This window comes from Salminus brasiliensis, chromosome 3, assembly GCF_030463535.1.
Source record: "Salminus brasiliensis chromosome 3, fSalBra1.hap2, whole genome shotgun sequence".
NCBI classification, from domain to species: domain Eukaryota; kingdom Metazoa; phylum Chordata; class Actinopteri; order Characiformes; family Bryconidae; genus Salminus; species Salminus brasiliensis.
The window spans coordinates 48,598,679-48,614,495 of NC_132880.1; the positions used below are offsets into that span (position 1 = coordinate 48,598,679).

Genomic DNA, 15,817 nt, shown 5'->3' on the forward strand with positions numbered 1-15,817 from the left:
CTCAGAAGATTGTTTTCATTATTTTTATTATTATTATTATTTTTAAAATAATAATTGTACACAGTCAGTTTGTTTTGCTTTACATACGTATGACAATTCCGGTTTAGAATGGCAACATATATTCTGCCACAGACTACCTGCAGTCGTTGATCTAAAGTTGATGCATTCCTGCAACACAAAGCTTTACATCTACTCTGTCTTCCACAGCGTCAAGCCACTTTACAAAGCACTGCAGGCCTACGGGGTTCAGAAGCATGTTTGATTAAAGGGAGTCAGCTCAGATTGTGCAAGTAGTCAGAAATCCAGAGGAGCATGCATACTTAGTGTTTTCGCGTCGGATTGTTTTTTCTTCGCTGAGAGGCATCCACGTGTTTCCTTATGTACAGTAGGTTCATGCTGGCTTCTAAAGATGTGGAGGTGTTTTTGCGTCTTTAGAGAATCAAATGAGGTTCGGTGCTAAAAATCCAGCAAATAACGGAGTAAAGATGGTCTTTATTACAAAGTTCAATCCGTTCCCTTTTCTGAGCTTCGCTTTTAAGGTATTTTTTGGTGCATATTAGAAGAACATGCATCGTTTGTAGGAGTAAAGCTTCTAAACCAGGTGTATCTCTTTTTGTTGTTTTTGCATAAAAGAAAACCAGGATGTTTGAGTGTTAAAGACTGCAGACAGAACTGGCCTCGCTTCCATCAGGGGTCAATCATTTCATTCTGGCCCTGGATTGCAGATGTTCGGCACAGCTGCTCAAATCAACTGGGAACTGACTGAGAATCCGGGCTGCTGATCCCAGACTTAAAGGACCAGTTTGCTGCCGAATCGAACGAATGTGGTTGATCTCTAAGCCCAGACGCAGCCAATCCGCCAAGACATGTTTGGCATCCGACACGTGCTTCTTCAGTTTACAACAGGAGATGCTAGGCTAATGTTACTAATAGTCACTGGACTTGGACTGTCACCAATGTCATCTCTTCCAGAGCTTCGTTTGTTTGCCGCAGACAACTTGATGAGGTTGGGCTGAACACCAGAGTACTAAATATCATAATATACTCAGTGTCCAAATATTTACGGACACGCCTTCCTTCTAGATGTGCACACACAGCTTGTCTAGTCCTTGTAAGGAAGAAGTACTGTAGAATAGGACTCTCTGGAGCAGATAAACTAACATGAGCCTACTGGCTCCATGCTGCCTAATAATGCCAGGCGTGGGCTAGAGGGGTATAAAGCCCCCCAGCATTGAGGAGCTGTGGAGCAGTGGAACAACTTTGTTCTCTGGAATGATGGTGGTGGAGCTCCATCCAGTACTTTTAGGATGAGTTGGGTATGATATGAGGTGGGATGGTGATCTCATTAACACTCTTGTCGCTGAATGCAATCAAATCCTCACAGCAAAATCTAGTAGAAAGTCTTCTTCTCTGGACAGTAGAGACAGTTTCTCCAACAAAAGCAGGATCCGCTCTTTTAATACCCCTGATTTTAGAAGAGATTGTGAATAAGCAGGTTCTTGAGTTTCTGCTGAACTGGTTTCTGCTGGTTTTGATGGTCAAGGTCAGGAGGTGGGCAACAGAGGCTGGAGTCCAGCTAAATTAGCTGAGTTCCCTGCTCTAACAGTCCCACTAAACCTGGGGAATAACAGAGGATGTATCCGGCCCTCCAGGAACCAGAACTGCCCCCGAAGCACATGACGGATCTCTAGCCTGTCTCGGCTGATTGGCTGAATCCGGGGGTCCGTGATCGACCGCGTTCCTTTGATTGACTGAAGCGGTGCATATAACTGACCATCAACACAAACGGAAAAACAGACGATGACTACTATTTGCTGGCTTTAGAGAATCAACGTGATGTTCGGGTTAGGCTGGCAATAAGAAAGCACTCGGACAAGCTGGAGTACGAGCTCTGGAGATCCAGAAGATCAGCAGGTGGGCTTGTTTTTCCAGACCCCTACCCTTCAACCCCTGTGAGCAGACGCTCTACGATGCAGTACGACTGGTTAATCTGCTTTGGGTTCAGAGGCCCGGTCCAGCGAGCTCCCAGCACAGATGGGACATTTGGCTGTGGAGAGAGAGAGAGTCCTGTGCGGGATTAGCGCGAGGTCACGCTGCGTGTTGATCGCGTCCTCTGACAAAGCAGCTTTGCTTTGGCGCCTGTGCTGATGGACAGGGCCCATCCAAACCCAATACAGCGGTTCTTCCCCAACGTCCTAGTCCTTATCAGAGTGCATTATTTAAAAGGTGCATAAAAAGTAAGGTCTATGTTCTTCCCTTGCTTAGCTTACTCATTTCTAGGTCCCTATTTTGACATTCATGAAATGGCTAGGCCTAATAGAACCCAAACGGCTTGCAGCAAGAGCCTGACGGAGCTCACGGACGATGCAGAAGAACGAAGAACACTGAGAATAGCTGAGGAGCATCAAAGCTATTTGTTTGATTCACAGTTCAATAGGACAGCAAATGCAGCGACGGACGGACAGACGGACGGACCACGAGAGCTACAAACGGGATTGGGAATGACGGACAGCCATGAAAAATAAGATGCAGGACCCGTCTACTATTTCTTTGTTATTACAAAGGAGCGGATAAATATGGACACTTTGCATCAACACTTGCTGTCAGCTTAAGAAATGTTCATGTAAAATTGCACAAATCTACACAAGAGAGAAAGAGAGTGTGTGTATGTATGTGTTTATGTGTGCGTGTGTGTTTGTTTTTATAGTCATGTGAATAATTAGGACACTCCATTGAACCTTGGTATTTTGTTTACCATATTCAAACAGGAGGTCTGATCTTCATGTGATCAGCACTGAGAGATGGAGGTAATCTAACTAAGCTCACCTAACACACCTGAAGAAACGTCTTTAGTCATCATTTCTAAAATGGAATTGAAAGAAATGTCATTTTCTTATGAGGGGAAAAAAGTTTAAACCCTACTTCTAATGTGTCGATTAGAGTCAGGAATCAAGAATCAGGTGCAGCAGATAAGGAGAAGATTCTGAGAGGATTCTGGTGGAGCCCGTCTTATTTAAGCTGGCGATACGAGCCAAGCAGACCTATCAGAGGTCCGATTAGGCCTCAAGTTCAGTCAGGTCCAGCTGCTTTCCAACAGGTGACACTTGCGCTTCCTCACTTGGGACGCTGGAAATGACGAGAGTACATCTACATGTTGGCCTAAGCTTCCTCAACTCCTTGGAGGCTTTGATACTGAATAAATAAAATGTAGCTTGGTTTGCTCTTGATGGTGGTTGAAGTGAGGGGTGAAGATCATCACCATCATGGCCAGATCCAGAGAGCTCTCTGAGGCCTTCAGAAAGAAGGCTGTAGATGCAGGGGAGTCTGGGAAGGGGGGTAAAAAAAGATCTATTAGAAGTCAGACGTTCCACCGTCTGCTAAATCATTTACGAGTGAAGAGCCGGGACAACTAATGGAGGTTATTCCAGCCAAAGAGGGAAATACCATATTTAGCTATTGAGGCATTTCCTCTCACAGGAAAATTAACTTTCTATTAATTCCGTTTTATTAATGATGATTAAAGATGTTTCGTTCTTCAGGTGTGTGAGTTTAGTTAGATGACCTCCATCTCTCAGTGCTAATAGCATGAACATCAGACCTCCAGATGTTTAAATACGTTCATGGGGTGTCCTATTTTTTTCTCTCCACATGACTGTGTGTGTGGGCGGGTTACAGCCATCAATGAGCATATAGAGTCTCAAAAACAATCCGAACCACCCCAGAAGACTATACAGAATGAATATACAGGCGCAAAAGTGTTCACATGTTAAAGGAACAGCATGAGTCTGAGAAACTGCTGTGACGGTTTTCCAAAACCAGACACAGCCGTCACAGGCCTCCGTACTAACAGGTTAAAACGATACACACAAAATAATAACGTTAAATAATCACAATTAAAAATAACACTGACCCTGAAATGGACTTTATCCTTCAGTAATGCTACTCAGCAAAGTTCACATAAGGGACTTATAAAGTGACCTTTTTCACAGACTCGCCTTCCGCTAACCTACGCAGCTTCATCAATACAAAATACTCCTAATAGTACTTCCACTAGTCGCTATTTATAAACGCCTGCACTGTGCACATCCGGCGTACCGCCTCGTCATCCCTTCTTCTGTGAGGTTCGCTACTTTCCTCTTTTCATTTCTCTCCTTCGTTCGTTTGCGGCGTCAACGTCTAACCTTGCGTCCTGTACATAGTTAAATAGAGAGTCAGTAGTTATATACAGTGAGCAATGGACAGACACCTAGTGAAAAACAGAAAACCTGGGAAACCAGCCGGGGCTAAACGAAGCACGGCACACGGAGCGGAAAAATGAAAACGGGATCAGAACCCACGCCAGTGAGCTACTGGGACAAGGTGCAACCGCCGGGGGTGGTGCCACAGGGGTGGGTGGACGCTGTTAGCATATACGCTTGTATGTGTAGATGTAGCCCTTGCAGTTGGGGCAGGTGTGAGTCACATCCTTGAGGTCGTCGATCAGACACGGGATCAAGCAGCAGCCCAGGTCACAGCTGTGAGACAAGGAGGAGAAAGAAGCAGAGTCACTTAGAGGCCATGAAGTGATGGCAACAACTAGGATAAGTGGCTTTGTAGAGGAACAGGTAGCTGGAAACTAGGGATGCACCGATACGATACTAGGATCAGAAATCGGCCCAGATACTAACAAAATTAGCCGGAGCAGGTATCGAATGATTAGGCCGATCCAGTCAATGAACCAGATTCCTGCACTGCCAGATTTCTAGGCTTCATAACTCAGGATCTGAGTAACACACAGCAAGACTTGGTCTACCGAACCCATGCCAGTGCCCCCGACCCGCCATCAACTATCAGTGACTTATCTAGCTCGGAAAAACACACACACACACACACACACACACCACACACCACACACCACACACCACACACATACATACACACATAGTTTAATCAAGAGCAACACAGCTGCTCGCTCTTCTTTGGTCTCACAATTTCACAATAAAAGTCCCGAGCCCAGACTACACTATGCCAAGGTACAGCACCATTATTAATTTTAGTGAGAAATAAACAGTCATTCCTGTCAATCCTGATGGCTTAAGTCTCTCCCACATGGGGAGGTACATGGTTTAGTAATTCAACAATGGTATCAGATCAGGGATCGGCCGATTCACCAAGTTTATGTATCGTATCGGAACAGAAAAGGTTGGAGCGTTTCTATTTCTACTAGAAACCTTGACTTTAAGAGGCAAAGACAGAAAACACCAGTACTGGCCAGTGAGCTACTACACCATGTGAGAGGCTGAGGTTTGATTCCAGGTCTGGGTGACTGTGGGTGCTTTGCTACACCAATAAGAGTCCTTGGGCAAGACTCCGAACACTACACTGGCCCACCTCTGTAATACGAGTAACCTTGTAAGTCGCTCTGGATAAGAGCATCTGCTAAATACCATAAATGTAAATGTACATGATTAAGTATGTAAATCTACATACTGTATAGGCCACTGCAGAACTTCATATGTTACCAAGCAGTTTTACTATATTAGTCACGTTAGAGTTGCATTACAAATCTTCACAATTTTACCTTATATAGGGAGAAAAAATAAATCATGACTTGGTCTATTGGACCACTGTAATAGGTAGCATTAGATTATGTCAAAAAGACCAAATTGAGATGCTAGGTTTTGTTCCTATAGTATTATATACTGTGAATCTTCATTTCTGTCGTTTTTCACTTCGACAGTTCGAATCCGGCAGTTGTTTTTTTAAAATACATAAAGACCCATGATGAATGGACCAATAGAATTGCTCCAAAAAGCCTTCTGCTCTGGACAGTAGAGAAAGTTACTCCAACAAAAGCAGGATCAACTTTTTTAATACCCTTGTTTCAGAGGAACCTATGCATTAGCAGGTGTCCCAATACTTTTGTCCATATAGTGTGTGTTATTTTTATCCTTTCTCTATTTCTTTGTTCATCGTGTTCTATACACACACTCACACACACTCACACAAATACCAAATACCTACCCCACAAAGAAACAGAAGAGACAGAAGAGGGTGTTCATGAGGCCCACGTCATGGCTGATGCGGGTGATGATGGCCTGCTGGCAATGCGGACACACCGTCTGCACTGGCGCCGACTGGAACATCTCACCCTGCAGCACGGTCACTGTGGTGGCAGCCCCTGGTGGGGCAATCACTGTCGCTGTGTGACCTGGAGCTGGGCCATAGTGACTGGGCCCTGGACCAAACTGCCCTGGCATGTGGTGGGGGAAGTGACCAGGAGGGGGGTAGTAGCCACCTGAAAAAGCACGATCAGGCATGGCAAATGTAACACGGCAGCATTAGGCATTGAGGGATAATCGTCAGTGATGAGCTTACCATGTGGGTGAGGCATGGGCATGGGCATAGGGCCCTCGCCTGGGACGTGCGGGGGGACGAAACCCGGTTGCATTGTGGCTTCGTAAGGTGGAGGGCCGTACTCCGGTGGCATAGGCTGTCCCACTGGGGGTCCGGTCGTTACTGGAGCTGGGCCTGCTGGAGGAGGAGTAGGATGGGACTGAGGTAAGGTAGCTATTGAGGCTAGTGAGCCTGTTGTAATGATACAGTACTTGCATTTATTTACAGGACTACAGCATGCTACAGCTTTGTGAATCGTCTCTAAACCCGAGGACACAGTGCTGCCTAACGCAATAGAAGAGGGCTAACTAGTCAAAACATGCCACTCTTCCTTTATCTTTGAGACTTAAAGGCTTGGGACATCAACAATACTCATTAACAAGCATGGCTGCCTTTCCCTTCAGGTCTCCTTGGTTTCCTCCTGGCTTTCGCCAAGCCTGTAATTCAGCACCGGATGACTGCTAATGACCGTTTCTATGAGGTTAAACAGAGAGGCTGTTTCTTGACTAGCAGCTATTCTGCATGAAATGCAATGGTGACGCCTCAAATATGAGGCTATAAAAAAGGTAAACATATAGATGTACCAGAGACTGGAGGTTGCCCATTCTTCTCCTCAATGAGCGGGGCACTGGGGCCCCCTGGGTAAGGAGGAGGAGGGTCGCTGGACATGCTGCTTCTTTGGAAGGAGGCCTCGGACGGGAGCTCCGCTCACAGCCCTCCTACAGACTCTCTCGGGGTCCCTGGGTAAGCACAAACAGTTCTGTTTCAACCCACACTTCGCTCTGAGGTGTTGCGTTCAACCAAATTATCACAAACATACATAACAGATCCACACAGTTGGGGTCACCTCTGCAAGACTAAGGAGAAATTATGCTACTTGGATGAGATTTGGCCCCCCCATTACTGACTGACTTACCCCACAGCCTAAGGGATAGATAGATAGATAGATAGATAGATATATAGATTTCCTATGTATGTCTAAAGCTGGGCAGTATGACAATATTTAATCATATTGTGATCAATTTTCTTCCTTATCTATATTTTAAGCATATGGAGGATATGGTTTCAATACAGTTTAACTGGATAACGTGCAGCACATTTCAATACAAATCACTGTACTAAATATGGGAGTGTTTGGATGGTAATTTTTTTAAAAACATAATGCATTTTGTCTGCAATCACGTCTGTCTTGATGAATATTGTGTATCGTGAAAATTAGGGACGCACCGATACCACCATTTCTTACTGATACCGATACCAACTGATATAAATACTGGATAGACGGCTCTAAATCCTGATACTCCTTAAAAAGAAGCAAGCTGCTTAAACTCTTAAACTTTTAGTTTTCGAACCAAATAAACACCACATGAAAAGAAAAAGAGCTAAACGTTCATTAAATGTCTGTTTAATGGTGAAAACTATTTATGCCTGGCTTTTACTGGTTGTTTAAACATTTGGTTTTATAAAGTTGCAAACCACCAAATTTTCTATTATAAAAAAAAAAAAAAAAAAAAAAAAAAAAAACTGTTACTACTATTGCCAATAGTGATACTGTGTGTAAGTGCTGGTACAGTATCAGTATTGGTGCAACACTAGTGTAAACGTCTTTAAATATTGTGATACAATATTTTTCCCCATATCGCCCAGCCCCATGTATGTTGGTATGCATGTATAAATGTTTAAATTTAATATGAATATTTTGTAATACAGATGATGAGGTCTCAGGGTTTTAGGGGGGCAGGCATGGGGTTTGTATTGTGGAGTGTTTTTATAATGCATGTAACGTAGTGGTATGTAAAGAGCGCTGTATTGTATTTAATTTACATACATTAAATATATATATAATTGTTTGTTTATAAAATCAATAAAAGTATTTATATAAAAAGCAGCTTTTCACCAAAAAAAAAAAAAAAACTCCCTTTGAAAGTCAATGTTAAATATTTTATTTCAAGTCATTTTGGTACATTTCTATTGATCCGTTTATCATTAAATTTGGACACAATGTAAAGAACGACTGCCAGATTTAAGTTATATCAAAAACTAAAAAAGGGTTTTGCATGACTATTAGGGTATAAAAGAGTAAATGACACTTATAATGGACTAATGGACTTCAACACCCCTCCGACCCTCTTATCAGTGACCTGTCTAACAAACATCCAAAAGTTGAACGACCAGAAAGATGAGGAGCTCTTTTCTCGGGATGATGGAAAGTACAGTACCTGGAAGATGAACTGCGTTTTCCCCCAACGAACCTTTGAAGTTTTGTCTTTTACCAAATAGCAGGGGAACCTGAAAGAGCAGAAAGTGATAAAAATCATAAGCCATGCTTCACTACAGTTGTGGAAAGGACACATAACAGTAACTTTTGCAATGCAAAGCAACAGTTGTTGTGCAAGAGGAAAAAAGAACCCATGGTTCTGGGGAAAGCACCAGATGCCAAAAATAAATAAATAAATAAATAAAAACCTCAAATACAAACTCATGGAATCATCAAGTGCATCAGACACATAAGCCTTTGAGGGCCACAAAACTGCACATCTAAGAGCTGTCTGCACTCTGTTCTGATACGCATTCAAACCAAAAGCTCACTTTAATGATGAAGATGTAAGCAAAGTCATTCCGGGTGGGTTGGTGCAAAATTCTCAGAACTGTTTACAGTGTTGATGAACGGAGCTAAAAGATTCAAGTCCTAGACGACCGGGTCAGAACATCTCCACCAAAACATCTGGCATCAGGTCTTGTGGGGTGTTCCTAGTATGCAGTGGTCAGTACCTACCAAAAGTGCTTCAAGGAAGGGCAACAACCACTGAACCAGCACCCAAGGCTCACTGATGCTCATGGAGGCCTCGCCCACCTCACAAGGATCTGCTGCTAATGTTAGTCTTGGTGCTAGATACCACAGCAGGACGCCTTCAGAGGTCTTGTGGAGTTCCTGCCTCAACAGGTCAGATCTGTTTGGAACCTGAAGACTGAAATATTGGGTGGGTGATCAGCCATAACATTAAAACCACCCAACTAATATTGTGTAGGCTCCCTATTGAGCTTGGTGGTGTTGGATTAGGGCTGGGCGATATGGTAAAAGTTCTATTTCACGATATTTAAAGAGTTTTTTCGCAATTCACGATATTTATCATTACACATATAATCACAGACTAAAAACATCAGTAGCAACAGATTCTTATAAACTACTATTCAGATCCTCTCCTGTACTGAATACAGTGATTTCTACTCAGCATCTGCTGCTCTTCATCTAATGAACCCTTCAGTCTAATTACACTGTTAGTAATGTTAGAAACCTGCAGCTGATCAGTGTTTATTACACTAACAGCCTCCTCCATATGATTAGAGAAGCTTATTGTTATCATCATAACAAAATTTATCCAAATGTCTGAGGTTTAAATCTCCTGTCTATTCATTTTCATTATCTACTGCGTTAAGACGAATTTCCTCTGCACTGGCAGAGAGGAAACAATGCTGGTCTTTTCTGTGAAGAGATTTTTCTAACCATGTTTTCATGAATAAACAGATGTCCAAATACTTTCGTCCACTTAGAGTGTACAATTCCATAGATAGGAAGGTGAGAGGAACCAAACACGTTGTGGCTCGTTGGTCTACGGGTATAATTCCTGGGTTCAAATCCCGGACGAGCCCCATCCTCAAAGTTACCAGGGGCAGTGGTGCTCAGCAGTTGGAGCTCTGGGCTATTGATGACAGGGTTCTGGGTTCGATAGCCGGGCTCAGCAAACTGCCCCTGTTGGGCCCTAGAGCAAAGCCCTTCACCCTCTCTGCTCCCCGGGTGCTGGAGTTGGATGCTGTGTGCTCACTGCCCCTAGTTCACTAGTGTGTGTGTGTTCACTACCACAGATGGATCAAATACGTAGTACAGTGACAAATACATGCACCTTATTTGTGTATATATATATATATATATAAGCTCAGCTCTGTTTTGGAACCTCAGGTTCCTGGTAAGTTGCTCCATCACGCACCATTTCACATCGGAAGGACTTTGTTTACATCACAGTTAACCCCCTCACCAGAGCTCTTCTTTCTGAAGGCCTCAGAGACCATCAAGAAAAATCAAGAGCAAACCAAATATCTAAATGTCTGAGGTTTAAATCTCCTGTCTATTCATTTTCATTATCTACTGCGTTAAGACGAATTTACTCTGCACTGGCAGAGAGGAAACAATGCTGGTCTTTTCTGTGAAGAGATTTTTCTAACCATGTTTCCATAGCTTCCACCTAGACCATATTTCCATCCCAATATTTAAAGATATTCTTGGTGATATGTGATATTTATCATAATATTTTATCATGTAGGCAAAATGCACCAACAGAACTACAACAAAAACTACAATTAAAGTACTCTCACGTACTGAGCTTTTTACCCAAAATATGCTTCACTGCGTTAAATTAAATAAGACTGAATACACTCTCTGTAATAAAACATGCAGTTAATCAGTGCTCTTTAAGCGATGATGATGATATCCACGATACACTCATAAAAGTATACTGTGCACAAAATTATTCACAATACAATAAAATACTGTCATATTGCCCAGCATCTACTTCCACCTGTTAGATTCAAGTTGGGGAGGACTAAAACCAATAGACATGGGCTTTAAATATGACTCCTCCAGAATCCTCTCCAACAATGTTCTGATCATCTGCAGCTGATTCTAATTCTACACATTTAAAGGAGTAATACATGGGAGGGGGGGGTCAAACAGCTAAGGTGCATTCCCATCATCCCAACAGTTCCCTGTGAGGTGAACTACCCAAATCCAAGCCGATTAATATTAGCTGTATCAGCGAATATCAGCTGATTACGACTCAGGACGTCAACAGGAAGGTTCACCCAGCAGTCGCCCAAAGCCTTGGGGGTTAAAACTGCTGGTATTCTAAATAAAGGGATTCAACCAACTAAAGTTCCCCTAGTCAAGATAGAATAGCATAAAGCCCCCCAGCATTGAGCTGTGGTGAAGTGGAAGAGCTGTGTTCTATGGAATGATGAATGGTGGAGCTCCATCCAGTACTTCTGGAAAGGATTGGGGGGGAAGTTGGGGATGATGAGGTAGGGTGGAGAAGAAACAGTGAATGAGCAGGTGTCCCAATACTTTTTTTCTGTATTGTGTAACTAAATATTCTGGATTCTGTAGAAGTCTGTCTTATTTAAACCTCTTATTTCTCTGGAATGAAGGATGGTGGAGCTCCATCCAATACTTCTGGATGGGATGAGGTGGGGAGGTGATCATCATCATCCAACATCCTGCCCTCACGAATGCTCTCGTACTTCTAGTAAAATCTAGTAGAAAGTCTTTTTCCCTGGACAGTAGAGACAGTTGCTCCAATTTAAGCAGGATCAACTCTGTTCAATACCCTTGATTTCAGAAGAAAGAATGAATAAACAGATGTCCCAATACTTTCGTCCACTTAGAGTGTACAATTCCATAGATAGGAAGGTCATAAACAGAGTTTTTAATGACATCAAATTGGTGGAGGTTTCCCATAAAATCAGGGGTGAAACAGGACAGCAGGACAGTCTGGTAAGTGCAGGACCCACAGCCCATGCTATGCAACGCCATTCCTCACTCTGGAGCTTCAGCGCTGGGAGGAAAGGTCTGCTACCATGACCAGACAAACATTTACACAATTCAAATTGCTGGGATATTATCAGCAGCCCTGTTTTTCCTGCTTACATAAGAGTTACAGTATCTCGTAATCAGGTTGAGTGTGTAGGGCTGGACGTTGTCTCCGTGTCTAATGTTTGTCAATGACTCAAATGACAAAAAGTGTGAAGGTCAGTCGACTGTCGGGTTGAGTCTCGGGGCATCGGCTTGCGGTCGTGACAAACAGGCAATAAGCCTGGAGCTCAGGTTCTGGAAAGTGGTGAATAAGTATACTACAATAAAACAACCTGGATGTTCCTACAGATCAACTGATTGATCGATTAATTCAATAAAACAGATGATCTGGTTCCAGTGGCTCCCGTCAAGGGTTGGTTCTACATATTAGGCAGCAGGTGGACAGTCAGTTCCTGAAGGTGATGAAGGTGCTGAAGGTGCTGAAGCAGGACAAATGGACAAGCCTCAGAATCTGAGACACTCTGAGAAGAACCATCAGAACATCTCCAGAACGTCAGAAAGCAGGTCTTGTGGGGTGTTCCCAGTATGCAGTGGTCCCGGTAACCAGTGAACCAGTGACCGGGTCATGGGCGTCCCTGCTAACATTAGTCCTGGTGCCAAATACCACAGTAGGAAGGATGCTTTCAGAGGTCTTCACAAGGGGGACCTACTCAATATTAGACAGGTGGTGTTGGTAATGTTGTGGCTGGTCGGCGTACACTAGTGAGGAGGTTCAATAAGCAGCTGTCAAATGAAACCACTGAAAATCATTACATTTTAAAGATCAGTGAAGAAATACATTTGCCCACAAAGCACATCCGACCTCGCTAATGATTCGGCCGAGGCCGTCTGCTGGTTCACGCCAGGACAGCTTCCCCGTTTCCCTGGAGCACTGATCTACTCTCAATCTGAACTGTTCACATAATAAAAGTGAATTATTAGGCACTGTCTGGCAAGGTTGAGCTCTCAATGACAGAAGAGACAGCCACACACATCCGGGCAGGACTCCGGGATGAGTCCTGAGGGATTTTAGGACTTTCTAACCCCCTCCTCCCAGACTCACCTGCATCTACAGCCTTCTTTCTGAAGGCCTCAGAGAGCTCTCTGGATCTGGCCATGATGGTGATGATCTTCACCCCTCACTTCAACCACCATCAAGAGCAGACCAGACTAAACATCTGAGGTTTAAATAAGACAGAGAGACTCTCCATCCATGTACAAATCCATATTATTTAGTTACACTACACGGACAAAAGTATTGGGACACCTGCTTATGCATGGTGTCTTCCGAAATCAAGAGTAAGAACAATACAAAAGCATCCATCGACATAAGTGTTAGTGAGGTCAGGGTGTTGGATGATCATCCCCACCTTCCCCACTCATCCCTCTCAGAAGTACCGGATGATGGAGCTCCACCATCCACCCATCCACCCATCCATCCATCCGTCCGTCCATCATTCCAGAGATCCACAGGTTCCTCCACAGCTCCTCAACGCTGGAGGGGGGGGGCTTTCTATCCCTCTCTCTATCTAGCCCACCCATCCATGTGGCATTAGGCAGCATGGTGCCAACAGGCTCATGTGCTCAGCTGTGTCAGCAACGGGCGCCCCGTAAAATGAGCTGCCAGCTGATTAGAAAGGGTGTCCAGAAGTATTTGGACATGTTTTCAATGGACGTCTGCTCTTCCAGATCTCTGCCAGTCGCCCTTTTAACGTTTATTCAAAGCCTGGGAGACCTAATGAAGCCCTGTAGAATTACAGATCCTGCCTGGAAGCGATTTAGTCGCAGAAGTCGATGTGAAAGCCCCAAAACTCAGCTAGCAAGCTAGCAAGCTAACGGTAGCTATGCTAGATATCTAGCTAGCTACTGATTTAACAGTCGCTTCACTGAAGTGACATAACACTGAACACACACTCACACACACACACACACGGCTCAGCTGGTCTGTAGGACAGTATTTGTGGCCGTTATCTTCATTAGCAGTGCTAAAGTTAGCCAGATTAGCACCTAGCATAGCTAGCTAGCTCACCCAACTTACCGGAGGAGGCGTGTAAACAAAAGACGCCCCGTTACCGCGGAAAGGTGGCGAGACTGGCACCGTTTCTGCTCCTTCTGGTAGTTAACAGTCTTAACACGATTATAACGACGATATTAACACATACGGGCGTCTTATATGGAGGCTACAGACCGGAGAGTTGGCTTCTTCTGAGCGGCGAGAGGCAGAGGGCTAACCCGGCTACCCTAGCCGACCCTAGCCGACCTCAGAGGCCACAGAGCCGAGCCGAGCAGCCTGTCAGCAAACCCGGGCTAAATGTGCAGTTATCTCCCAAAGCCAAATATAAACGACGAGGGCGGTCGGTTACCTGTTAAATGGGGATCGTCCAGGCCGAATGAGAGCTGGAGAAACTCCGGGAACTTCTCAGGACCAGCGGCCAGCGCTGCTGCAGCCTCCCACCTCTCCAATAACATCCGCTGACGGGAAGGATTTGACGTAATGATGGCGAGGGGCCTACTTTAGTGAGTGTGTGTGTGTGTGTGTGTGTGTGTGAGTGTGTGTGATCTTACTGTAGCTATAAGTACTATAAAATATAACGTAATGAAGCTGAAAAAATAATAAATATAAATATGCATACATTTATATAGTATTTACCCATAGATAAAAAAAAGTCATTAACCCTTCAAAGCCAAAACAATCAATTAATCGCCAATAAATCACAAAACAAATGTTTAGTTGACCCTCTGAGCAATTATTAAAAACAATAAATAAAATTAAGTAACGCTTTGCATATGACTTTTATTTTGTAGCATCTTAAAAAATTGTTAAAAATTGCAACAACAAAAAAAAGCCAGCATTGATGAAGAAAATAATCGTCCTGTAATCAGATGTTTGATACATCAAGAACAGGTTTTAAATATGAACATATTAAACCTAAACTAATTAACCCCCTGTACGCTGAGCTGCCTTTAAAACCCGACTCAAGTCATTTGAGGTTTAGGAATCTGTATGTATTTTTCTGGTGTCTGCAGTGCACAGGTAATCCACACATTTCTTTATTATGCGCGTTTTGTTTATTTATTTATTTATGATGTATTATTGTTGTTAGTTATAGATTATTTAATGATTATATAAGATGATGAATTGTTTGATATTCACACTGATGTTGCAGGGGCGTCAAATAGGAGAAGAGGGGAAGCAGCGGCTTGTTTTTTAAGCACAAAAGAAATGGACGACCTAACATCTGAGATTACCTGTAAAATGATTTCTCTGATTTGACATTTTATCTGCTTACTAATATTATTTCTCTTTCATGTTGTCTTTATCGTTTTCTGAATTATTTTTACTTTAACACTAAAACTGTTTGTAGTTTTTCTTTTCGTTTATTTTCAGAAAATCATTTTAAAGTTCCACATTACTTGTCATGATTTCTCTGAATTTATTTCCATTTCTTGCTAATATTAATTGCCAATATTTCTTGCTAATAATATAACTTTTTCAAGTAGCTTTTATTTAGTGTATAATATTTTGTATTTTTTATTTTTGTTCATGTTTATTTTTTATTTTACATTCTTAATTTGACAGCTTCTCTAAAATTATGTTTATATTGGCAGTTTTTTATATGTAAAATTTGATTTGTAGTTACACTGTCTACACATTTCCTTATATAAAATATGAATAAGATATAAAATCAAATTTAATATCAAATATGACATGTGATGTGTTTAAAGGGTTCAGAGGAGTGTTCCAGAGTAAACTGGAGGCTTTCTCTCTCTCCTGCTCTTCCAGTACAGTAGGTAAGAAATGATCTCTGAAATCCGCTT

General features: G+C 42.9%; 1 protein-coding gene across 2 annotated transcripts; it reads right to left on the reverse strand.

Annotated features, from left to right (window-relative positions):
- Positions 1 to 9: 9 nt before the first annotated feature.
- Positions 10 to 14,477, reverse strand: cdip1 (cell death-inducing p53 target 1). 2 transcript variants are annotated; one of them, XM_072676441.1, is made up of 6 exons: positions 14,362 to 14,477; positions 8,595 to 8,664; positions 6,960 to 7,115; positions 6,358 to 6,510; positions 6,004 to 6,277; positions 10 to 4,514 (listed from the first exon to the last, which is right to left on the reverse strand). In XM_072676441.1, exons 3-6 carry the CDS (start codon positions 7,042 to 7,044, stop codon positions 4,403 to 4,405), a joined length of 624 nt encoding a protein of 207 aa, XP_072532542.1. In that variant the 5' UTR covers positions 7,045 to 7,115; positions 8,595 to 8,664; positions 14,362 to 14,477; the 3' UTR covers positions 10 to 4,402. The 2 variants fall into 2 exon arrangements, with proteins under 2 accessions (XP_072532542.1, XP_072532541.1); XM_072676440.1 differs by having other exon boundaries at positions 6,358 to 6,513.
- Positions 14,478 to 15,817: the final 1,340 nt, after the last annotated feature.

Excerpts from the sequence above, each read along its gene's own strand:
- cdip1 (XM_072676440.1), bottom strand. The coding sequence starts at position 7,044 with ATGTCCAGCGACCCTCCTCCTCCTTACCCAGGGGGCCCCAGTGCCCCG. Across the intron at positions 6,278-6,357 it reads GCCCATGCCTCACCCACATG|GTGGCTACTACCCCCCTCCT; the intron begins GTAAGCTCATCA and ends GTGCTTTTTCAG. Across the intron at positions 4,515-6,003 it reads CTCTTCTGTTTCTTTGTGGG|CTGTGACCTGGGCTGCTGCT; the intron begins GTAGGTATTTGG and ends CTTGTCTCACAG.